The sequence below is a fragment of the Hemitrygon akajei genome, chromosome 20 (assembly GCF_048418815.1).
Source record: "Hemitrygon akajei chromosome 20, sHemAka1.3, whole genome shotgun sequence".
In the NCBI taxonomy this organism is placed as follows: domain Eukaryota; kingdom Metazoa; phylum Chordata; class Chondrichthyes; order Myliobatiformes; family Dasyatidae; genus Hemitrygon; species Hemitrygon akajei.
The window spans coordinates 68,621,866-68,648,846 of record NC_133143.1 but is presented as its reverse complement, the minus strand read 5'-3'; the positions used below and the strand labels follow the sequence as shown (position 1 = coordinate 68,648,846).

Here is a 26,981-nt window from a genome sequence, read left to right as displayed (position 1 = left end):
TGGATTTCTAGCATCTGCAGACTTTCTCTCATTTGAAATTATAGACCAGTTAGCCTAACCCCAGTGGTTGGGAAACTTGGAGTCTATTATTAAGGATGAGGTTTCAAGGTACTTGGAGACTAATGATAAAATAAGTCAAAGTCAGCATGGTTTCTGTCAAGGGAAATCTGTTAGAGTTCTTCGAGGAAGTAACAAGCAGGGAGGACAAAGATGCAGTGGATGTTATTTACTTGGATTTTCAGAAGGTGTTCGATAAGGTGCCACACATGAGGCTGCCTAACAAGATAAAATCCTATGGTGTAATAGGAAAGATACTTGCATGGATAGAGGAATGGCTGACAGGCAGGAGGCAGTGAGTAGGAATAAAGGGGTCTTTTCTGTTTGGCTGCCTGTGACTCATGGTGTTCCTCATGGGTCAGTTTTGGACCGTTACTTTTCACGTTGTTGTCAGTGATTTACATAATGGAATTGATGGCTCTGTGGTAAAGTTTGCAGATGATACAAAGATAGGTGGAGGGGTAGGTAGTGCTGAGGAAGCAATGTGATTGCAGCAGGACTTAGACAAATTGGAAGAATGGGCAAAAACGTGGCAGATGGAATGCAGTGTTGGGAAATGCATGATAATGCATTTTGGTAAAAGGAACAATGTTGTAGACTATTATCTAAATGGGGAGAAGGGTCAAACATCAGAGGTGCAGAGGGACTTCTGAGTCCTTCTGTAAGACTTCCAGAAAGTTAATTTACAGGTTGAGTCTGTGATAAAGAAGGCAAATGCAAACTAATACACTAGTCAGGCCGCACAAAGAGTATTGTCAACAGTTTTGGACCCCATATCTCAGAATGGATGTGTTATCATTGGAGAGAGTCCTGAGGAGGTTTACAAGGATGATTCAAGGAATGAATGAGTTAACATATGAGGAGCGTTTGACAGCTTTGGGCCTATACTCACTGGAATTTAGAAGAATTCTGGGGGGAGGGGGGTAGGATCTCGTTGAAACCTACCAAATGTTGGAAGGGCTATATAGGGTGGATGTAGAGAGGATGTTTCTTATGGTGGGGGTATCCTGAACTGGAGGACATTCTCAGAATTGATGGGCAACCCTTTAGAAGAGAGGTAAGGAGGAATATTTTTAGCTTGCGAGTAGTGAATCTATGGAATGCTGTGCCACAGACTGCAGTGGAGTCCAAGTCTGGGTATATTTAAGGCAGACATTGATTGTTTCCTGATCAGTCAGGGCATCAAAGGCAGGTGTATGGGGTGGAGTGGGATCTGGGATCAGCCATGATGAAATGGCAGAGCAGACATCGAAGGGCTGAATAGCCTAATTCTGCTCCTATGTCTTATGTCACCATATATAACCCTGAGATTCATTTTCTTGTGGATTACTGAATCAGTTGATGGAATAATAACCATAACAGAATCAACGAAAGACTGCTCAGTAGGGCGTTCAACCAGAGTGCAAAAGACAACTTACTGTGCAAATACAAGATTTAATAATAAATAAGCAATAAATATTGAGAACATAAGATGAAGAATGCTTCAAAGTGAGTCCATAGGTTGTGGAAGCATTTCAATGATGGGCAAGTGAAGTTATCCCCTTTAGTTCAAGAGCCTGATGGTTGAGGAATAATAACTGTTCCTGAACCTGGTTGTGTGAGTCCTGAGGCTCTTTTTCCTGATGGCAGCAGCAAGAAGAAAGCATGTCTTGGGTGGTGGGGGTCCCTGATGGTGAATACTGATTTCCTGCAATAGTGTTTCATGTAGATGTGCTCAATGGTGGGGAGGGCTTTGCCTGTGACGGACTGGGTCGTAGCCACTACTTTTTGTAGGATTTTCCATTCCAGGGCATTGGTGTTTGTTTCCATACCAGGCTGAGATGCAGCCTGTCAATATACTCTCCACATATGTAGAAGTTTGTCAAAGTTTTAGATACCAAATCTTCACAAATTCTTAAGGAAATAGAGGGGCTACCGTGATTTCTTTGGAATTGCACTTACATGCTGGGCTCAGGGCAGCTCCTTTGAAATGTTAACACCGAGGAATTAAAGTTGCTGACCCTCTCCACCTCTGATTCTCCAGTGAGGACTGGCTCATGGACGTCTGATTTTCTCCTCCAGAAGTCACTAATCAGCTCCTTGGTCCAAGTAATCCATTACCTAATCACTTACTACGTGTGGGACTTTATTATGAAATTTGACAGCTGGGTTATAATAAATATACTTCAGAACACTTGTCTGCCTGTACAATGCTGTTGAATTATAGAGACAGTCCATGTATGTGTTTGTGTTCCACTGAAACCTCTACCTGCCTTTCTTCATCTGCATTACTCCTCTATTCCCTTCTCACTTGAATTTATGTATGTTATTCACTTCAACCATACCCTGTGGAATATAACTCCACATTCTCACTACACTTCAGGTAAAGAATATTGTTCTGAATTGCCCATTCAATTTCTTGGTGACTGTCATATTATATTCATGGTTTCTGGTTTTGCTTTCTTCTTGCAAGAGGAAACATTTTCACTGCAGCCTCTTTACTAAATCCCACAATATTGGTAAAGAACTCTTTAATTCATCCTTCAGCTGCTTTTTAGTATCATGTTGACCTTATAATTAAAAAAATATTGGTTCTGCTGGCAAGGTCATCATTTATTGTTTCTCTCCCTAAATGCCCTTTATAAAATGGCAATGAATCCCCATCTTGACACTCTGGTAGAGATAATCCCATAAAGTTCATGTGTGAGGAATTCCAGGCTTTTAGATTCAGTGATACTGAAGGAATTGCAGAATGTTTCTGAGTCAGAATGGTGTGATTTGAAGGTGGAGCTGTGAGTAGTGAGGTTTCAGTGTGCCTGATTTCTTTGTCCTTGAATGATAGAGACTATAGTCCTGCAAAAATGTGGGGAATAACTTTTGAATTCATCAGAACATCCATGTCTGCAATGCAAAATAACTACAGGCAGTCCCCGGTTTATGAACAAGTTCCGTTCCTGAGTCTGTCTTTAAGTCGGATTTGTACGTAAGTCGGAACAGGTACATCCGGAGTTATTTAGCGTCAGTTAGTCAAACGTTTGTCTTAGTATATAGTATATATTTTACCTTTCTATGCATATGAAACACTTAAGAAACATATGTATTTCAATAATTAAACCACTGCATTGCTTAGTCATAATTATAGCTTTCATTGGGGCAGGGCCTTTCACATGCTCCATTATTCTCACTTTATCCTTTACCTGTGTCCTTTAAAGTTGTTCTGATTGTTGACCAACTGTAGCCTAAAGCTTTTCCAATGGCCGATGGCGTTTCACTTCTTTCTGATTGGTTTATTATTTCCACTTTATTTTCAATCGTGATCGTTTTCCATTAACGGAACAGAAAACTGGATTTTATGTTCGTTCACTGAGCAGCAGTGAACTGTCTGATTGGCCTATCAGAGTTCTCTTTAGGAACTAGTTGACTTGATCAGCATTTCTGATCTGGCTATTGTTCACAATCGCACTTAATAAAAGAAATACAGCAGCAGCAGCAGCAGGCGGATGCTCTGTGCTGCTTCGGGTCCTAAAGTCCACCTGCACTGAGACAGGTTAAATGGGACAAGTAGAGGTGGTGCTGACTGGAAAGGGGGGAGGATCAGGGTGAATCTTGCTAAAATATTTAAGCCAAATACAAAGTTACACACTCAACATAGTGTTAACGGCAATGACTTAAAATGGCGGACGGCGTCATGATCCGACTTAAAATGGCGGACGGCGTTCTCCTCCTTCTGTTCATAAGTATGAGTTGTCCGTAAATCGGAAGTTCATAACTGGGGGACTGCCTTTAATTGAAACACAAGATTCTGTGGATGCTAGAAATCTTGAGCAACATACTCAAAATGCTGGAGGAAATGAGCAGGTCAGGCAGCATCTAGAGAAATGAATAAAAAGTTGATGTTTCAGGCTGAGACCCTTCATCAGGGATTGGAAAGGAAGGGTGAAAACTCTAAAATGGTGGGGTAAGGGGGGAGGTGTACCTTTTAGCTGGTACTCCTTCCACTCTCCCCTCCTTATTATTCTGGCTTCACCCACTCCCTTTCCAGTTTTGATGAAGGGTTTTGGCCCAAAACATTTACTCTTCATTAATTTCCAAACTAACTATATTTTCTGTTCTTAATGGTTTTCTGAAAGCAATTCTTTAAATTTGCATTGCATTGATGAAAGTTGTACCATCCCATACTTTGATAATGTTGAAAAAAGTGGCAGATGTAAGATAAGTTTTCCACTTGCATCAATTATGCTGCTGTCTGTAAAGAATTTGTACATTCTCCCTGTGACTGCGTGGCTTTCCACCGGGTGCTCCTGTTTTATCCCACAGAGATGTACCGATTAGTACGTTACACACACATGCTGGAAAGGAATACAGTTGACGTTTTGGGCTGAGACCCTTCCTCAGGGGAAGAGTCTCAGCCAAAAATGCTAACCGTACTCCTTTCCATAGATGCTGCCTGGCCTGCTGAGTTCCTCCAGCATTTTGTGTCTGTTGCGTGAATTTCCAACATCTGCAGATTTTCTTTTGTTTGTGATCCAATTAGTAGGTTAATTAGTCATTGGTAAACTATCCTATGTTTAGGCTAGGGTTAAATCAAAGGTTGCTGGTCGGTGAGGCTGTATCTCAATAAATAAATAAAAATAAAGCAGTGGTTGAGATTTTGCCATGAAATTATATCACATAATAGATTGGCTTTGAGTTTTACAGATACCAATTTGTCTTAATTTACCACATCAATCACAAGCATTCACTTTTAACATGTCACACAGCCTGACAAATTGACTAGCATAAGCTTTATGTGCCAGAAGTAGAGAGAAGAGACAATCAGTGGTGTTAGTCCTTTTGCATTATTGTCTGGTCACCATTGCTGCGGTGACCTCAACATCCAGCTAACACCTTGCATCTACCCCACCTGCAAGCAGAAGGCTATCAGGGACTCATTATTTAGTTGCTTGACCTTTATTTGGAGGTTTGCTTGCCTTTCATAGTGCTCAAACCAGGAGAAGATTATCACCTGCTGAGATAATAGTTTCAGTTTTTGCTATCTTAGTTTGAAATAAAGTTGTTTCCTCAAAAATGTAGTGTACACAGAAACCAAGTACTTAGTCAAAGGCACTTTCTCACAGCCAGGTGTGTTTAGCTGATTGAAGAAAATAGTTACTAAGTTGGGAAGACAGAGATGGAGCCTTGACCACTGTAGGGGATAAAGCTATGTGATGAGATGTCTGTGGCTCTGACAGTTGATCATTGTAAGGGAAAGTGAGGAGAGGAGCTATCTTCATAGAGCTTCCTGATGTAGAAAGACCTCCATTTCCTGTCATGAAAAATGGGTAGTATGTGAAGAGCCTCCCAGTGATGTGGTCACCTTGAGGACTCAGCATTTGGAATTGAGCGGCTTCAGCAGCTGCGTGAGGATCAGCTCCATGCATATGGAACAAGTCCATGACCAAGGCAAACAACTCTGCGAAAACAAACTCAAATTTCAAAATAAATGTATTATGAAAGTACATGTATGTCACCATATATAACCCTGAGATTCATTTTCTTGCAAGCATACTCAACAAATCCAATAGACATAATAGAATCAATGAAAGACTGCACCGACTGGGTATTCAACCAGTGTGTAAAAGGTAACAAACACTCCAAATGCATACAGAAATAGATAGTAATAATAATAAATAAATAATAAACATCAAGAGCATATGAAGAGTCCTTGAAAGTGAGTTGTGGAAATACTTAAGTGAAGTTATCTCCTTTCGCTCAAGAGCCTGATAGTTGATGTGTAATAACTGTTCCTGAACCTGGTAGTGTGAGTCCTGAGGCTCCTGTACCACCTTCCTAATGGCAGCAGCAAGAAGAGACCCCATCCTGGGTGGTGGGGGTCCCTGATGATGGATACTGATTTCCTGCGACATGTTTGGCAAGTGAAATTATCCATGCCGGTTCCAGAGCTTAATGTTTGAAGGATAATAACTGCTCCTGAACCTCATGGTGAGGGATCTAAAGCTCCTGTACCACCTCCTTAATAGAAACAGCAAGAAGAGAGCATGAGCTGATGATGGATGCTGTTTTCCTGTGACAACACTCTGAGCAGATGTGCGTAGTGATGGAGAGGGCTTCACCCATAATGGACTGGGCCATATCCATTACTTTTTGTAGGATTTTCCATTCAAGGACATTGGTGTTTCCATACTAGGCTGTAATGCAGCCAGTCAATATACTTTCCACTACACATCTATAGAAGTTTGTCAAAATTTTAGATGTCATGCTGAATCTTTGCAGACTCCTAGGGAAGTAGATTCAGATTTGCATTGCTATACTTTCTTTGTAATTGCACTACGTGCTGAATCTAGGACAGGCCCTCTGGAATAGTATGGCTTAAGAATTTAAAGTTGCTGGTCCTCTCCACCTTTGATCCTCCAATGAGGACTGGCTCATGGATCTCTGGTTTCCTCCTGACATCAATAATCATCTTGTTCTTGCTAACATTGAGTAAGAGGTTGTTGTGGCACCACTCAACTAAATTTTCAATCTCCTATGTACTGATTCATTATCACCTTTGATGCAGCCTATGACAATGGTGTCATCGGCAAACTTGAATATAACATTAGAGTTGTGCTTAGCCACACATCTTACGTGCAAAGTCGAAATAAACCATGATCCTTTCAGAATTGAGAATAGACAATAGAATTATCAATTAGTTACCCTTGTGGTTCATTACTGCTTTGCTTTGTATGTCTGCCTGTACTGCTCATCCTGTATTGTGCTCCATGACTGAGTACAGCTTGTTCAGTGGGAGTTTGTGACTGTTTGTGAAGGAGACTGCAGATGGACTCTCAGGGTGACTCTGAGCTCTGATCCAGCTTTGGATTGCACAATCACACTGAGCTGCTGCTATCTAAAGGGTTTAGCAGATCAGGAATTGTAAGGATGTTGTCACAGTAACAAGAAGAGAAAGGAATAGTTACCATCTTGAAAGAAAAGAGTAGCTTCAGCAGCCTCCGGAATTACAGCTAATCCTTTGTCACTGTGCTCTGGTGATCTGAATGATCAGAGGGAGTATACTTGCTGGACTGAATCTCATTCTATTAGCCCCTCTGAACACTAGAAACTAGAAATTCCACTGTAAACTGTGATGATGGGTTATTTTTTGACTATTGCAACAAAGGCTGTGAAATGATGAAATGGAATGATTACTGTCTACATTGCTGAGAGCCCATTTGATGCCCTCATTGTAGCCTTCTGCAATAATGTGTATGTCCTTGCCTTCAGCCAGGTTGACAATTTTCCCCTGAAGGGGTTGCAGCCTTCTTATGTCCAGTGGTTCAACCTGTGAAGTTACTGCCTCTTAGCTACGTGTAATGCACGTCAGACCTTGTATCTAAACGAAGTTGTGAATGTTGGGTGAAGTACCATTTGCTGGCTTAATCCTTAGTGAGGTGGGAGGTCTTTTTTCAAAAATAGATAACCACAAATGTAATACAGTGAATTCTAGTTAATTGGATCTTTGGTTAATCGGGCAGCTGCCTATTTGAGACAAATCTTAAAGAACAAAAAGTAGCCAGGATTCCCTCTGTCTATTTGGGACAGTATGCCACTTAATTGGGACAGGAGGTTCTTGCCAAACAGTTTCTAACTAGTGTCAGCCATGTGCATTTGTGTTGCTGTTGAATTGAATTGACTTTATTTCTTACATCCTTCACATACCTGAGTAAAAATATTTATGTTACATCTCCATCTAAATGTGCCATGTGCAATCATAGTAATTTATAATTTTAAATAAATAGAATAGTCAATGTAATATAGAGTACACTTAAAACTGCTTTAGACACTACACTGTTTAGAGCAAATACTCATTATATAATGTCCGTTTACATTCAAAAAGTAGTGATTTTTGTCACTGTTAGCTGATGAGCAATAAGCTAATTCAGAACTGTTTTGCCCAGTTCAAACATTCAGGCTTCAAGGTGCCAAAAACTGCCTGAAGTAAAAATGAAATGATTTCCCTACTTCAAAAGTTGGGAATTATGAAGAATTTGAAGGAATTGATAATCATCTTGAATGCTACAATGAAAATGAAGATTTGGAGGATGTAATTGTTGACAGCATTGTATGAAGGCAATCCATTATGTATACTTGTGTCTGCGCCGATTTTGTTCGTTTACAGTCAATCAAAGGAATGCAGCAGTGTACACTGGATGGATTCCTCCATTGATAACTATTAATAACTAATATGCAGTTCTATAGTACTGGTAGTGTTCTAACTTATTCTGTATTACATTTAAATATATAATTTATTGCTCAGTTAAATGGTAGTCTGTCTTTTATTTAAATACTTTTTTAACTATTTCTGTGAAACTTTGACTAATTAGGGCTGTCAGATAATTGGGCCAAAATGTACTGGTCCCAATTAAACGGATCCATTGTATTAGGCTTAGGAGTTTGTAGGTGGAGTTGGGGGGACTGGATGGAGGAAATTGAATCAACACATGTAGCTTAAAAATCCTAAGTAGTTATGGGATAAGGCTTGAGTGGATTAAAAAAAAGAAGATAAAACATAAATACAACATAATTTCTTGTCTAAGTTCCATGTGTGCCTGTGACTCCTTCTGGTATCCATCTTGTATAAATGGAGTTTAATATGGGGATGTGTGAGATCAAGAGCAATTGAAAAGCAGATCATTAGAATGGAGAGAGAGAAACGAGTGATCGAGGTGATATAGTGCAAATCAGCAGACAGGTCCAACAGGTTGAAGTTTATTGCAAAGGGGCTGGATGTGGCTCTGTTACTGTAGTGCAGGGTATTGGTAAGGTCACACCAGGAATACTGTGCTCACTTTTGATCCCCTTATCAGCTAATCCAAAGAGATTCACTGGGTTTATTTCTGTGTGTGTGTGTATTGTTTTATCAAGAGAGGTTAATCAGTTTAGACATGGAGTTTAGGTAAATTTAAGTAACCTCATTCAAATGCACGAAGAGTACTTGAGCAGGTGGATGTTGTGATGTTTTCACTACTGGGAGAGTCATGAACATGAGAGCCTAATGGGGCCAGTCATTTAAGCCTGAGGTGTATAGAGATTTCTTAGAAGGTATTGAGTCTCTGTAAGATCAAATCATTAAATTGAAGATGGATAAAGGTTAAGGAGGAGGAGGCCTCTGTCATGATGAGGCCACACTCAGGTTGGAGGAACCGCACTTTATATCTGGGTAGCCTCCAACCTTATGGCACGACATTGATTTTTTGAACTTCTGGTAATGTCCCCCACCCCCACCTCACCTTTCACCATCCTCTTTTACCCTCTCTCACCTTATCTCCTTGCCTGCCCATTGCTTCCCTCTGGTGCTTCCCCCCTCCCTTTTCTTTCTTCCACTGTCTTCTGCCCTCTCCTATCAGACTCCTCTTTCTCCAGCCTGGTATCTGTTTCAGCAAACAACTTCCTAGCTTTTCACTTCATCCCTCCCTCTCCCAGTTTCACCTATCACCTTGTGTTTCTCCCTCCCCTACCCCCACCTTTTAATTCTACCCCTCATCTGTTTTCTTCAGTCCTGCTGAAGGGTCTCGGTCCAAAACATCATCTATACTCTTTTCTATAGATCCTGCCTGGCCTGCTGAGTTCCTCCAGCATTTTGTGTGTTGCTTGGATTTCCAGCATCTGCAGATTTTTTCTTGTTTGTGATAGAATTCCTCCTTTCTTGTATTCTGTAGTGAGTGCCAATGCGAGCTGCTGAAGATGTGCTTCACCCACCCTTCAAAGTCAGCTGCCATTTTCAGTGACTATGTAACCTTGTAACGAAGTAGGAGAAAGAAAAGTGTGTCTTCTTAGTGAGTGCTGTGCATTGTGCTTTGTGCTTGAGGACATTGTGAAAGCTGAGAAGTCAACAGTGTTTGGGGCTGTGCTGGGAGTAAGCAGTATTTGGACCTAACCTCAATCGAGATTGCAATACCAATGTGATGGGCTGTATTACATTACATTGAATAAGTATATGATTCATTTAATGGAGTAGGAAACTTTGGATATATAATCGACCTTTACTTCTTCTGTGAGGTCATTAAATCTCTTCCTAGGTTGTATCCAGGTCCTTAGAGCTTAACTCCTTTATAACTCCACGGTAGCATAGCGATTAGCGTAACCTTCACAGTGTCAACTTTAAGATCAGGGTTCAACTCTCACCACTGTAAGGTGTTTGTACATTCTCCCCGTGACTGCATGAATTTCATCTGCGTGCTCCAGTTTCTCCTCTCATTCCTAAAATGTACAGTTAGGGTTAGTAAGCTGTGGTTATGCTATGTTGGCACTGGAAGCATGGTGACACTTGTGGGCTGCCCCAGCACATCTCTGACACAGGCAATGCATTTCACTGCTTCATGTTTTGATGTACTTGTGACAAATAAAACTAATCTTTGCATTGTGGGGGAAGTGGTGGTGTTAATACTTTTCTTTGAATGGGTTCCTTGGTTTTCTTTGTTTTGTGGCTTTCTGTGGGAATACTAATTTCAGGGTTGTATATGGCATGTATATTATGATAAATGTACATTCAATCTTTGAATCATTTTGTTTACTTCCACTGCCCTTGAGCATATTAGCTGAACAGGATTTGTATCTCCTCGTGGGCGAAGGATGTCTCTCCTCTTCACCTCATTAGTGTACATTGAGCTACTTTGGAGAAATAAGAGTTTGTTTCTCCACTGGTCAACCATCACCATCCAGAATGTTTGTTCTTGTACAGTACATTTCCTTTAGAAGATGTAGGTCTGGAACTAGCTGTGGTTTGTTGGGGTGAACTTACTCACAGTAAGGGAACAGAAGTTAAAACTGTCCCAGAAATTCAGTGTTGAATTAAATGCGCTATATGGTAGTGTGAAATGTTGATCTTGACCCTCTACAATTCATTCTGTTTAGCACTACCAGTCAAAGATTAACTTTGCAGCAGTTTAGTTTTTTCTGTTTTGGTGTAACAGGACAGTTGCATTGAACGTTGGAGAATCTCTCCTTTTCGTAGCAATGTTATGACATATTAGTCTACCTGAAAGATAATAGTCCTGGAGATATAATGAAGCATCAGCCAGAATTATGTGCTGACTCAGATGCAAGTGAGCCAAGCTGAGTAGCTGCTTCCCTGGTTCTTTAGAGTCACAATGGCACATTGATAATGAAATTAAACATGATGATAACTCATTAGTTTTTTTATATATCAGTATATGAAAAATTGTAAGATCTTAATAAAATAATAAACATAAGGCCAAAGCATGTAAGAACAGAATTAGGCCATTCAGCTCATCAAGTATGCTGTGCCGTTCCATTGTGAATGATCCCAGATCCCACTCGACCCCCATACACCTGCCTTCTTCGCCATATCCTTTGATGCCTTGACCAATCAGGAAACTATCAACTTCCGTTCTAAGTATATCCATGGACTTGACCTTCACCGCAATCTGTGGCAGAACATTCCACAGATTCACTACTTTGGCTAAAAAAATTCCTAAAAAGCATCTTATGTAGTATGATGTCAATAAGCCAAGTTTATTATTATCTGCACAAGTACATGTTTGCCCAGATGCAATGAAAAGCTTGTTTGCAGCAGCATCATAGGCACATGGCATCAGATAAGCCACATTCACAAGATAAACATAAATTATGCAGATTTTACAAGACAGAATGCAGTTACAAAAAAAAACACAAAGCCAAAATGATCAAAGTGGTCGTCGCATTGCTAAAGTGTAGTGTATGGGGTTTTGCCAGTTGGTTGATGAACCGAATGGTAGAAGGAAAGTGGATCAAATAATTATTGTTTTTGACATCACTACTGGATGGATGAAACGTTGCACTTTACAGATTACATTTTAATTCAGCACATTTCATTGAAAGTCTCATACAAATGTAACAATAATTGCCAAGAATTAATTGTGGCATTAGAGTACAGTACTTTATCACCAAAATTCAGAGCTGGATGGGAAGAATGTGTAGTACATTTAGTAGTGTCAAATGGCAATCAGTTTTCAAGTATATTCATGATAATCAGAACTATGAAAAGAGCCATTTTTCATTTATTAAAATTAGTTCACTGATTATACTAATAGGTCAGTTTTTCAAAGCATGAAATATATTTTTGAGGCATAAAAAGAAATGTTCGATTTTGCATTTATTCCACATTTGATAAACAACTATAGTAGTTGTACAATACTGTATTGTCCAGTTTTAATGAATCGTTGTAACATTACCACAAATTGACACTTGCACACAGCGTACCCCGAGCCATTGTGAACACACCGGTATGATAATGCCATGTAGTTCAGCTCTTGCAGTTTACCTGGATAAGTTGTGCTGTTATCAACAATACAACAATACAATGTATTTGGATTGTCTAACTGAGTTAATCAACCGTGTGCTTTGTAATACGGGGCTAAATTGACCTAAAACACTTAATGGTGATTTTAGTCGTGCTGTTATTTATGTGGGTCACAAAATTGGCTTCATTACTCCTTTTTCAGTGCTGGGTAAAGATGGGGAGGGGTTAATGCTTTGCAGGTAGATACTTGCATCAGCTGTAGCTTGTAAATCAGAAGAGATTGTTGGATGTGTATTAAGTGAAGTGTGAGGAGAATTTTGTATAGAAATGCAGTAATCTCGACCATACCAGTGTCAGCTACTTGGACATCCATGTGTTACCTGCTCGTCTGTCCATTATGCACTGTGTTCTCCAAGAATAATGGAGGAATAAGGTCTCTTGTATGACATATACATGCTCTGGTTGAATGGCTAACACGTGTATCCTGTGTGGGTGTGAAGCATAGCATAGCATAATAGTAAGTGTGAGGGGCAATTGTAAGTTAAGTGTGAGTTGTAGATTATAGAGATAATTAGAAGGTGAGTGTAGTTGGTGATGCAGTTTTTTGGGAGATGGGATTGACATTGATATATATGATGACTTTAAATTTTTTTTTGTCCTTGTCCTTTGAGGGGGGGTTCACTCTAAGTGTAACGTTGTTTGGAAAGCTTTTCCCCATTGCCTCTTGATTACTAGCACGAAGGTTGACTTAGTTCCATAGAAACATAGAAAACCTACAGCACAATACAGACCCTTCGGCCCACAAAGTTGTACTGAACACATCCCTACCTTAGAAATTACTACTAGGCATACCTATAGCCCTCTATTTTACTAAGCTCCATGTAACTATCTAAAAGCCTCTTAAAAGACCCTATCGTATCTGCCTCCACCACCGTTGCCGGCAGCCCTTTCCACGCACTCACCACTCTCTGAGTAAAAAACTTAGCCCTGACATCTCCTCTGTACCTAGTCCACAGCACCTTAAACCTGTGTCCTGTTGTGGCAACCATTTCCCTGAGAAATGTTTATTCCTTTTCTTTCCTCTTTTGAGCACAGCAGGTTAGAGTTGCCCATAAGTCAGAGGGGTTTCTATCACTCAAACCAGCTATGTGGTACACAGCATCAGCAATCACATGCAGTCGATTTGTGGCTGATTGCTAAAACAAAAATCATTTCATCAATTAAATCTCATTCCTATTGTAGATGTCTGTTCACTTCATGAGAAATGCTGCCTTGGTAAATTCACACACAGATTGTTGAGGAAGTAGACTTCCAAAGTAAGCCATCTTTGCATGCTTTAGTTTAAACAGTCAGTTGGCTGATAGAAGTGCAGGATTTTAAATAACTGGAATTTCAATGGGTTCCTATCAAAACTTTAATGATTACAACAGCTTAACAAAGAGCAGGTAATTGGTGAATTATTAAGTGAACTGTTATTCAAAGCTATATAAAATCATTAGGTTAGAAGGTTAATACTTGGATCCAATTGTCAACAAACATGATAAGAAAGCAAAAGAGTCAAGGAGGTTCTGAGCTTTGTTGCTGAAGGCTTAAGTATCATCCATGTAGTATTGTGAAAATCATGAAGAGGCTGAACTATGGCAATATTTGAAAATGATTATACGAGATGTTCTGCAGATGCAACACACACTAAATGCTGGAGAAACTCAGTAGGTCAGGCTGCATCTATGGAGAGAAATAAACAATCAACATTTTGGGCTAAGGCTCCACCAATTTTGATGAAGGGTCTTGGTCCAAAATATTGACTGTTTATTCACTTCTGCAGATGCTGCCTGACCTGCTGAATTCCTGCAGTATTTTGTGATTATTGTAAATGGAGGGATTAGCTAACCAGAGAATTTATGAAAATCAAGTTGTTGCAAGTTGTAGAATTTTAGGTGACCTGAAGTTTATGGTATAGAACATAGAACAATATAGCACAGTACAGGCCTTTTGGCCCACAATGTTGTGCCGACCCTTAAACTTTGCCTCCCATATAACCCTCCACCTTAAATTCCTCCATATACCTGTCTAGTAGTCTCTTAAATTTCACAAGTGTATCTGCATTCCACACACCAACCACTCTCTGAGTAAAAAACCTTCCTCTAATATCGCCCTTGACCGTCCCACCCCTTACCTTAAAGCCATGTCCTCTTGTATTGAGGAGTGGTGCCTTGGGGAAGGGGCGCTGGCTGTCCACTCTATCTATTCCTTTTAATATCTTGTATAAGTATGAGTTGGATGACCAGATTAAAGTGGTTAACTCTAGAGCTAGCAAATGGATAGATGAGGGTTTTGGTAGCATACAGTATGAGTGGTGTTGAGAGTCGGGTGAGGATGCTATGATGAAAAAGGGGATCTTAGTGATGACCAAGCTATATGTCTAAAGATGATCTCATAGTTAAATATGGTATTAAGCCAGAGGTCCATGAGACAGCCCTCATTAAAGTAGTGAACGCGGAGAGGGTGAGTGGCTTTAAATTCCTTGGTGCCATCACCAAGAAGACATGAAAATGCCTCTGCTATCTTGGAAGTTTGCGTGGATTCGGCATGTCACCAAAAACTTTAACAAACATATCAATGCACAGTGCAGACTTTACTGACTGATGGATCATGGCCTATCCAGTCCATGCTCTCTTCTCACTGCAGCCATTGGGAAGAAGGAATAGGAGCCTCAGGACCTACACTACCAGGTTCAGGAACAGTTATCCTACTACCATCAGGCTCCTGAATTGGCATGGATAACTTCACTCACCTCAACTCTGAACTGGTTTTACAATCTACAGACCTACTTCAGTGACTCTTCTTTCCAGTATTATTTTTATTTGCCTAGTTTGTCATCTTGCACGTTGCTCTTTGGTGAATAGTCTATGTCTGTTTATGTATAGTTTTTCATAAAATACAATTGTATTTCTTTTCCTGTAAATGCCTGCAAGAAAATGAATCTTGGGCTAGTAAACGGTAACATATACTTATATGATAATAAATTTAGTTTGAATTTTTGAAACAATCTAGAGGCAGTTTGCAAGGAAGAGGGATGACTGTGAACTGGAGTTTAATAGATTCTGTTGAGTCAAAGGAATTTTCTGCTTGCCCATTGTAGTATGTTTTTATAAGTACCGTAGATTCCGGACTACAGAGCGCACCTGATTTTTAGCCGCTGGCACTAATTTTAGAAATAAAATCATTTTTTTAAATGTAAAGGCCGCACCGGATTTTCGGCCGCAGGTGTCCCACGTTGTAATATGAGATATTTACACAGAAAGATATTACACGTGAGGATTTTTTTAACTTTTAATTAAATCCATATGGTAACAAAAACAAATACATATTGCAAATGCTTTTTTTCGAACCGTGCCCGTACGCGGCTACTTTTAAATATACGTTGCGTATACTTCTTTACTGAACAACATTCCAATATCTCCTAACGACTGGTAAAAAATATATATACTGCAGCCTACCAGGAAAAGTTATTGATACCTTTAACTTAAAAGCAGAGTTCGCTCGGATCCAAAGCCGCTCGCGTAATGCCGCTCCCCCCCTCCTTTCCGTTTCATCGCAAACGGCATTTAAAAGCAGATTTCGCTCAGATCCAAAGCCGCTCCGCCGCTCGACCCCCTCCTTTCCGTTTCATCGCAAACGGCATTTTCCCACAAGACGCCGCGAAACCGGGTGTGTCGTCATAGCATCCCGCGATGTAGTACAGAAAACAAATATAGTTTAAACTAAGAGGGTAGGTAGCACAATGCTTCGAGTGTTTTCCATGTTGATGAGGGTGAGTACAAATGACTGATTTACAATAATTTAATTGTGAAAGTGCGCTTGATTTATCGTACAATTTCATTGGACCTCTGTGAACTACTTGGTCTACTGTTACGAGGCAAAATGTTTACGAGGCGGCATGAAAAAAACCTTGCATTAGCCGCATCGGATTATTGGCCGCAAAGTTCAAAGCTGTTCAAAATGTGGGAAAAAAGTAGCGGCTTAAAATCCGGAATCTACGGTAGTTAACAGTTTATGAACAGTGAATGTTCATGAGAGCTGATAGTAAGGTAAAGCTGGCTGTTGCTATCCAGCCTTGAAAATCAAATGTGAAGGTGTTGGAAATCTGAAAGTATAACAGAAAATGCTGAAAGACAGTGTCAGTCTCTGAGGGAAGAGAAAAAATATCTGTTGTCCCAGGTTGACAACCAACTCAGCCCCAGCTGCCCCCACCCCAAGGTCATTGACTTTAAATGCCAATCATGAACCCCTCCCCCAGATACAGTTCTAAAAGCCAGGTACAGGTTGAAAACCCCTTATCCGAAAATCCGAAAGCTTCCTAAATCCAAAATTTTTTGAGCACTGACATGACACCACAAAGGGAAAGCTCTACAAAGTGCTGGGAAGGTTCCCAGGTGATGCACAGGTATCAGTGATTACCATGTGTTTTGTGCTTATTCTCTGTTCTGTGCTGTGAAGCTATCATTGAAAATGTCAAAAAGGCCAGCAGTTAGTTACCCCTATAGTTAAAAGTTAAAAAATAAAGAGGAAGCATTTATATTTATAACACAAAACCAAGTTGTTGGAAAAACCTGACAGTGGTGTAAGTGTGAAGCATCTGACAGAACAGTATTGGAATGGCCAGACGGGCAAGCTTAAAGTTCTATGCTGAAATATGCTGAAGTTAATAATAAAAAAAGATAAAACTCTGCATAAAGCAAAAAATGAAGATCTTGATTATGTATTGAAAGATTGGATTTATTGGCGTCTGAGTGAACAGATGTCACTTGTTGGTGTGCTGATCATGAAACAAGTAAAGGTCTATCATGACCATTAAATTGAAAGTAATTGTGAATGTTCAGGAGGCTTGTTGCAGAAATTTTTAAAAAAGGCACAGCATTAAATTTCTAAAGATTTCTGGTGATAAAGCATCTGCTGACCAGGAAGCAGCAGGGAAAATCATTGATCAGTTTGCCAAGATCGCCGCTGATGAAGCTAACAGGCTGAACTGTTGCATTGGTACATATGTATGAAGAACAAGTCTAAGACATAGACTGCTTAACAGTAACACATAAATTCAGAGTCAGGAATGATAGCGATGCCTAATAACCACTGACCATCCACCTGGGTGGACAAAGTAGTGACAGCTTCCCTTTCTGATGGTTCAGTGTGCGCATTATTATTTCATGCACAAGACTACCTTCAGGATATATGTATAAACTGAATATGTAATGTAAATGGATTTGGTGTTTTTACCTGGGTCCCATCCCCAAGCAAATATTCCAAAATCTGAAATCCAAAACACTTCTGGCTCCAAGCATTTTGGATAGGGTTGCTCAAACCTGTACCTGCAGCATTCTCTCCTCTTCCACCAGAACTGGATGGCTCTGTCATAACCTGCAACAACTTGTCATCTGAAATTAATAAAATCATTCTTCTGCCCTAAGTCAAAGTAAAATTTATTATCAAGGTAAGTCTATGTTACCATATATTACCTTGAGATTAATTTTCTTGTAGGCATTGTCAGGAAAATAAGTAAGTACAATACAATTTACAAAAATATCTACATAAAGATGAACAAACAACATAGACAAATTCTCCCAAGAAACACAAAAGTACTGAGAACATTAATTGTAACGAGTCATTGAAAGTGAGTCTTTAGGTTATGGAATCAGTTCTGTGTTGTGGTGAGTGAAATTCCCCACACCAGTTCAGGAGCCTGATGGTAGTAGTGAAAAGAGAGCATTGCTGGACAGCCCTACGGGTTGTAATGTGCTTGAATAGAAGATGAGATATTATTCCTAGTGACTACAGTGAGCTCTGTTCAAACAATTTATGAAGTCAAAAGCAGAGAGATCAGTTGGGATGGAGAATTGAAGTGACAGGTGACCAGAAGCTAAGGGTTATGTTTGTAGGTTGGTATGAGGATTAATGCTTAGTTTAAGAGGTGTTACCTGAAAAGTGGTTTGCAGCATCAGATTCATGACTTGGACAAGCTGAGACAAATCTTTAAATAATGTCAAAGCAGGTCTCGTGCATTAAAGCTGCTTCTGCTTAAATAATATGACACCCTTCTTGAATAGTGGAAAATTGCCAAAGTGGTATCCACCCTGGGTTGGTTGGTTTGTTTATTTATTGAGATTCAGCATGGAATAGGGCCTTCCGGCCCTTTGAGCTGAGCCACACCACAAGCAAGCACCCCCTGGTTAGCCTCATAATGGGACAATATACAAAGAACGTAACTGGTAGGTCTTTGGAGTTTGGGAGGAAACCAGAGCACCCGGGGAACCTGACGTATTCCACAGGGAGGATGAACAGTCCCGTTACAGATGATGTCGGAATTGAACTCTGAACACTAATGCCATGAGCTGTAATAGTGTGGCACTAAGCACCACGCTATTGTAGTGCCCTGGATTTGCATGTTGTTAACTTTCCTGTTTGTGCCTAGGCATATCTGTGTTAATGTTCTCCTTGCACTGAAGACCTAGAAGGAACCTCACAGGCTATGTTTATCCACAAGTTCACAATTTATCCCTGCATCACCTAGGACATGCTTTCTTCTCATTTTATATATGCAGACCAGCATATTTTATGACTTATGCCAGTGATATTAAATCTGATTCTGATTTTTCTTAATTTTTCATTGATATTCAAGTGGTAAGAATATACATTGTGCTATATCACCGAAATTCTAGTTTTACATTACTTGGTTGGAATTCAAATAACGGTAGTATGAAAATCTAAGATCATTGGTTTGTTAAAATGGAATTGTAGTCCTGCAGAAATGTTGACTGTATTTTTTTTCCATTGATGCTGCCTAGCCTGCTGAGTTCCTCCAGCATTTTGTGTGTGTTGCTCGGAAATAATATATTCCTATTGAACAGCTGTCATGTTGTGCCTCCTTACAGGATTCAGAAAGAACTCGCAGAAATTACACTCGATCCTCCCCCAAACTGCAGGTAAGAACTAATAAATGAATTGTCATGAACAGAAATACTGGAAAAATATATGCTTTTTGTAGATTGTTTCCAGAAGCATTTTGTTTGCTTTCAAGTGCAATAAAGCTAATTTAACTTTAAATCTTTTAGTGGAAACTGATGCGTACAGATGGAGGTGTTTGGAATTATCTTGTAGTTTTATCTGAAAGATGTATATTGTAATATTTAGGTAAATACTGTATTTGTTGCTGAGAGGAGTTGATAAAAGTGAATTTATCCATAAAATATGCATAATAAATTTTATGGCTAATATAAGAAGTCATAATTTGAAGGTGATTGGAGTAAAGTATGGGGTGCAGTGTCAGAGAGAGTTTATTTTTCACACAGAGTGATGGGTGTGTGGAACGTCCTGCCAGTGGTGGTGGTAGATGCAGATACATTTCAGAGACTCTTAGATAGGCACATAGATGATAGAAAAATGAAGAGCTATGTGGGAGAGAAGGTTTAGATTGATTTTCAGAGTAGGTTAAAGGTCAGCACAACATTATGGCCCAAAGAGCCGGTACTGTGCTGTAATGTTCTGTCTATCACAGAGATGGATGTTAACAGGCAGATGTAATATAGACTTTTAAGAGATGTTTACATCACATGAATGTGAGAGAAATGGAAAGATATGGACATTGTGTAGGCAGGGGGGATAAGTTTAGTTGGCCATTTCATTATGAATTTAATTGGTTCGGCACTGTTCTAAGTTTGATGTAATAAAGTAGACTCGAGTTGTTAACTGGACTTCATGCGCATTGCTGATAGTACACGTAATGCTGATCACATCAGCAGTAGTGAATAATTAAAGGCTTTTGTTCACTAGCTGTTTGTTCAGATGAGTCTTTCTTTGTTTAAAAAAACATCAGTTTGCAATTGTTTCAAGAAATGTTGCATTTGGCTGTGAGCCAATTATGTGATTTTCAGATTATATTTCAAATTTAGTTTTGTTCTTGGTCAGTATCAGTGTCTGCTTTGGTATTTACATGTATTTTATGGACTTGTCACATATTGCATTTTTTTGCATTTTACAACTATTAATGTTTAATTTTCCATTACTATTATTGTAATTGCAATGACCAATTATATGATTTTCATCATTTAATTTTATAGCCATGAACTGTTTCCTCAAAACAATTTTAATACCACCAATGTATAAATTCCTATGTTAATACTCTGCTGTTTTGTTATTGATATAGTGATTAAAAATATTAATTTTTAACTTGTTGATGCTTGCACAAGTGTTATTTATCTATCAAGGGCGCATGGTAGCATAGCAGTTAGCGGTTTCGAAGCTGCATAAGTGTTCCTGCATTCACTTTTGGCAATGAAGCTCCAAGCGTTTCACTTCGGAATGTTTGATGTTCAATTTCGGCACCAGACCTAAGGAGTTTGTACTTTCTCCCTGTAACCACACGGGTTTCCTCCAGTTGCTTATTCTCACAGTCCAAAGATGTGAGTAGTAGGTTAGTTGGTCATTATAAAATGTCCTGTGATTAGACTAGTGTAAAATAGGTGGGTTGCTGGGTAGCATAGCAAATTGGGCCAGAATGGCCTGATGCACGCTGTATCTCTAAATAAGAAAGATAAAAGAAGTTTATATAATATTTGGAGAATCAAAGTCTGTGCACCAGTTTGAATGGCATCCAGGTGATTAATGAATTCTGCTCATTTAGCAGCATTATTATGTGGTGTAGGGTGATATTTCAGCACAGGTGCATAGTTGACTTTATCGTTATTACTGGTTTGTCCTGTCAGAAAGTATACATCTGGAGAAATATGTTTGTGGCCTGAAAATTACACACTACTTAAAAAATCAAAATACATGCTTTTACTTTTACATGTAAGCTCTAATGATAGTGTGGAACTTTCTATTTAATGAATACTGATTAGATCATACCTTAATGTATGAACAGAATACATGTCCTTGTAATATCCTGAGATCAAAATACTGAAATTACTGCATTTTTTTTTGCTGCTGTGTTCATAATTTATTAAAAATGCTGAAAGGTATTAAATAATTTTGGATCAATTTCTTCTGTTAATCTAACACTAGACTATTTCACTGGAAAAATCAGTACTGGTTTACTGTTTGAGGTTATGATTTTTGGAGCTCTGAAATCACTTCCACATACCTATTTTTTGCATTCTGAATTATGTATACACTTTTATTATTGTATCTTTCATTCTGGTAGCATTTATCAGAGGATATATTTGAAGTGTACAACTCAAGTTGAAAATTCTGATCTGCAGAATTGTAAAGCCAGAAAAGGGTTTACTGGTCAACAATGTTTATTAAATAAGCAAGGATTTAGATCTTGTAGCTTATTAATTCTAAAATCTATGATTTATAATATATCTCAGCAAATTTGGAATCCAGAATGGATAAATTCCTGTTGATGTTAACTTGATTTAACCACAGTTTAGTGATGATGAGTGAGTAATTAGACAACATGGAAATAGTTATGCTGTCGAGGGTGATATAAATTAGTGTATTTATAATTTATTTTGTATTATAATATTAAATTCAAATATTTCATTTTAAAACTGCAATGTTTGAAGCAGTTTAGGCAATGATTTAAAATAGGTACTTTTATAGCAAGATCTCCTGTGATTCTTACTGATAATTCTGTCAATAATTGCTCTTGAGTTACTATTGCATAAAGTTCAACAGAGTTAAAGTTGTCTTATAAATCCCTGATCTAAATGTGAATTTACAATGCAGCTTTAATTGGACAGATATATGCTAAGAGACAGAATCAAAATGATGTTAGGTATTGAATTGTTATGCAAAACACTATATCATGCTTCTTTTCCCCAAAACTTTCTTCTTCCTTACAAACAGTTCTTGTTTTATTTTTCATCCGTTCACATTCTAAGTGAGTCAGCGTGAAAATAATAATGATTAGTTTGATCATATGTAGGTTGCAATCGATTAGTATGTCTGTAAATTTTTGTTGCCCTTGTTATTATGATCAAAATTATCTTTCAACTTTGTGATTTTAATCAAAGGTTCCTACTGGTATGGTTCTAGTATGGTTAATGTGGTACCCTGGAGGTTTCAGTGGTTCTATTTTTTGGTTTGTCCTTTAAAATGAGCAAGTTATTACATCATAACTGACGTGTTGTTTCATTCTGACTCATCAAAATATGTCATTTTTATATTGCCTAATTTATTTATGGCTGCAGTATTTTTGTTAGTGTTTTGTCGGTAATTATCTTAATGGAATTTTATTCTTACAATATGCTATTCCACATTATTTTTAATTTCTGTCTACAGATCCCATTCTGAGAAATTTCTTGCTTTATATATGGTCATCTGAGTGTTGGTAATTTTCATCTCTTTATTTTCTCTGTCATTTCTGAGATGGTAACTTTGCTACCATATGAGAAGAATTCTTCTGTGAGCTTTCAAAGTGGTGTGAATGATGATCTTAATTCACGCCTGCAGCTGGACTCTCATTTTTTGTATACTCAACAAATCAGTCATTGAACAAATCAGAGTAGTTAATAGATGTGGGCCTCTTTGAGCAAGCCACTTGGGCAACAGTGTGGGTAAAGAGCTCTTGTGTACTTGGACCGTGGAGGGACGTTCTTTGGCACTCACCTTTGTATTCAGGATTAGTAGTTAATTATTCTAGACACATAGAAATGTTTGCCAAAGATGGCAGAGGCTTGGCTGATTATCTTGAAATTACCTGCCGAGGCTTAACCATTACTGAGGATAGAACTATGATGACAGAAGTGATGCATGTTATCTAGGGCTTCGGTATTTTAATTTAGAGGTACAGTACAGTAATTGGAGGCCCATTGAGCCTGTGCCTCCAATTATACAAGTGACCAATTAACCTACTGATAGGTACGTCTTTGGAATGTGGGAAGAAATTGGAGTACCCTGAGGAAACCTACGTGGTCACTGGGAGAAGGTACAAACTCCTTGCAGACGACAATGGAAATTGAACACTGATCACTGTAAAGTGAAATGCTAGCCACTACACTACCATGCCACCCTACATTGATGTAGATTTCACATCAACAAAGTCCAGGAGAATCAGGTCTAAGAGGCTGAGTCCTCAGTTCATAAAGCCTTTGTGGTATTCATGATGGATCATAGATGCTGTGTGTATATAACAGCTGAGTGTCATGCATTGACTAAGTACCAATAATCTTCTCCAAAAATAAACTATTACCAAACCCTGTAGTATCATTTACCCAAGAAGTTGATTTTTAACTCAAAATCATTTCTGAAGTTTTTTTTAATCACAGAAGGAGCCCATCTCTTAGGAAAAATGTCATTATTAACAATGTCACCAGTGACTGTAGGCTCCATGATCTCAAATTGATTTGGCATTTCATGTTTTAAAGTGGCTTTTTTTTGATAAGTTGAGGTACTCTCCAAAATCTATAGCAAAATAAAATATGAAGATGCTGGAAATCCAAGTATCACACACAAAATACTAGAGGAACTCAACAGGCTAGGCAGCATCTATGGAAAAGAATATTGTCGATATTTTGATCCTGATGAAGGGTCTCGGCACAAAGCGTCGACCATACTCTTTTCCATAGCTGCTGCCTGGCCTGATGAGTTCCTCCAGCATTTTGGTGTGTTTCTCCAAAATCTATGTTGAATTTTTCTTTGGATAAACACATCTTTGTATCATCCATTGGTGTGTCAACAACATCAATATATTCTAAGAGTAATTTTGTGATACTCTGTGACCACTTTATTAGATACCTCCTGTACCTAATAAACTGGCCAGTACATAGTGTTCATGGTCGTCTGTTACTGTAGCCCATTTATTTCAAGGTTCAATGTGTTGTGTGTTCAAAGGTGCTCTATTGAACATCACTGTTTTAACACATGATTATTTGATTTACTGTCTACTTCCTGTCTACTTGAACCAGTCTATCCATTCTCCTCTGACCTCTCTCATTAATAAGGTGTTTTTGCCCTCAGAAATGCCACTAACTGGATGTGTTTTTTTTTTGTGTGTTTTTGCACCATTCTCTGTAAACTCTAGAGATTGTGCTTAAAAATCCCCGGAGATAAGCAGTTTTTGAGATACTCAAACCACCCCGTCTAGCTTGAACAATCATTCCATGGTCAAAGTCACTTAGATCTCATTTATTCTCCATTCGGATGTTCTGGTCTGAACAACAATGGAACCCGTTAACCACGTCTATATGTTTTTATGTATTAAATTACATCCACGTGGTTGGCTAATTAGATATTTGTGTTACCAACCTGGTGAAAGGTCTACCTAATAAAGTAGCTACTGAGTGTATAGTTTGGAGCAAATCTGATGCAGAAAGGATGACATAAATATCTGTACTTCACTTGAATGTTCATGTCTTAGTGTCCTGCTAAGAATGTTACAGCACAGTAGAGGCCCTTCTGATATTGTGCTAACATTTTAACCTACTATGAGATCAATCTAACCATTCCCTCCCACATAGTCCTTCATTTTTCTATCATCTATGTTGCCTATGTAAGAGTTCCTTAAGTGCCTCTAATGTATCTGTCTGTGCCACCACCCCTGTCAGGGTGTTCCACACATCCACTATGTTTAAAAAAAAATTTACCTCTGACATCCTCTATATTTTCTTCCAACCACCTTAAAAATGATCAGAATCAGAATCATTTCATCTTGTATTAGCCATTTCCATCATGGGGAACAAGTTTCTGGCCATCCACTTGATCTAATGTCTCTTATCATCTTGTACACCTCTATCAAGTCCCCTCTCATCCGCCTTCCCTCTAAAAGCCCTAGCTCACTCAATCTATCCTCATCAGACATGCTCTCTAATCTAGGCAGTATCCCGGTAAATCTCCTCTGAGCCCTCTTTAACAATTTCACAGTTTCAAGTGCCAAACATTTGAGCAAGTATTGAACTTGGAAAATTATTATGCAACACTAAACCACGATATGCTTTCCTAAAGTAAGATTGTTTACCTTTAGTGAATTATTTTGGAAGTTAAAATGAAGTTGCTGTTCACCACTTGTTTCTACGCAGTGAGTCACTTCATCCATTTATGACTTCAGTAATCTTTTAAATGAATCATGAAAGAAAACTTTCTGCCTGCTGTCTAAATGATGCACTGTGTAAATTGCTTGTCAGATTCTGATCTGTAATGTTCTTAGCAAACAATTGTATTCCAGAGATAGAGAGTGGGCATATATTCATGGAAACTGACACCTGCAATTCCTTAAACCTTAACATTACTGAAATTTTACACTGGAAGTTTTTGTAAGCAGGTGGTTGAATTGAAATGACACCCACTATGGAGTCTGGGAGAACTGGGCAAATAGAACATCTAATCAGCAAACAATACAGTGAAATCAATAGAGCAGGTTGATCCAGGAAGTTTAAATTAGAATCAGTAATTCAGTGCCAGATCAGATAGAGAAAAATCAGATTAAGAATGGAAACCAGAGAAAAGAAGAAGGTTAAAATACATTTTTTAAAAATTCTCATGTGTGATTCATTTCATTGCCAGTCTGAGTATTTGACATTAATTACATTAATTAAAACCTAAAACGTATTAAAATATAATAAAACTGAAATAGACAGTTTCTTGTGGTAAATTCATCTTATGTTGATGCCTCTCAATACTTCCCATTTATTACACACTCCCTCATTTTATGCAGCTCTCCAAATACATAATCTCTCTGGATTAGATTTCAGTTTGCCATTTTTCACTGCTAAACTGACTCGGTCATTTGTATTTTCCTGGTCTCAAAGGCTTTCCTCTTCATAGGCCAATTTTTGTATTATCAGCAAATTTAATCAAGCCTTTGCCAATTTTGAATTCTGTTTGCCTGTCCCTTCGATACTTTAACCTCTCTGACAAGCCTGTCATGTGGAACCTTGGCTCTTTAATTTGCCTACCACTGAAACTACATTGATTGCCTTGCAATCACTTACTTCCGGCTTGCCCCCTTTTTTTACTGACAAACAGCCAATATGCAAAAGAAGACAAATTGTGCAATCAAGTACAAGATTGTATGATAAACAATTATTCCAGGTGCTTTTATGCAATTATTGGGAGGTTCAAAGTGCTAAGCTAGTACAGCAGTTTGTGCTGTATCCTCATAACTCAAGGAGTTATATTGATCTCCTTGAGTGTACATATGCAGTTCAGAATAAGGTGTATTATCGCTGACGGATATCAGGATTCCTCTAACCACCTTACTAATATATCCCCTTGTATTAGAAATTTCAACTCTCGGAAAAAGTCTGGCTGTCTACTCAATCTAAGTCTCTTGTACACTTCTATCAGGGCACCTCTCATCCTCTTTCACTCCAAAGATAAAACCCCTGGCTCACTCTACCTTTCCTCATAGATATAAGTTTGTCCAACTTTTCCTTAAAGATCATATTCTTTAATCCAGGCAGCATCCTAGTCCTTTCGGTTAGTCCTGACGAAGGGTCTCGGCCCAAAACATCGACAGTGCTTCTCCCTATAGATGCTGCCTGGTCTGCTGTGTTCCACCAGCATTTTGTGTGTGTTGTTGTTTGAATTTCCAGCATCTGCAGATTTCCTTTGTTAGTATCCTAGTAAACCTCTTTTGCACCCTTTCCACATCCATTGTTTAATCAGGCGACCAGAACTGCACACAACACTCCAAGTGTGGTCTGACTTAAGTTTTATATAGTTCTAA

General features: G+C 38.7%; 1 protein-coding gene across 4 annotated transcripts in view; it reads left to right on the top strand.

Moving 5' to 3' along the window:
• Positions 1-26,981, top strand: part of LOC140713901 (ubiquitin-conjugating enzyme E2 E2) — a 171,872-nt gene that overhangs the window by 4,320 nt on the left and 140,571 nt on the right. For all 4 annotated transcript variants that reach the window (XM_073024560.1, XM_073024561.1, XM_073024559.1 and 1 more), the window contains exon 3: positions 19,246-19,296. In XM_073024560.1, the coding sequence (XP_072880661.1) occupies positions 19,246-19,296 (51 nt within the window). The remainder of the gene's footprint in view (positions 1-19,245; positions 19,297-26,981) is intronic.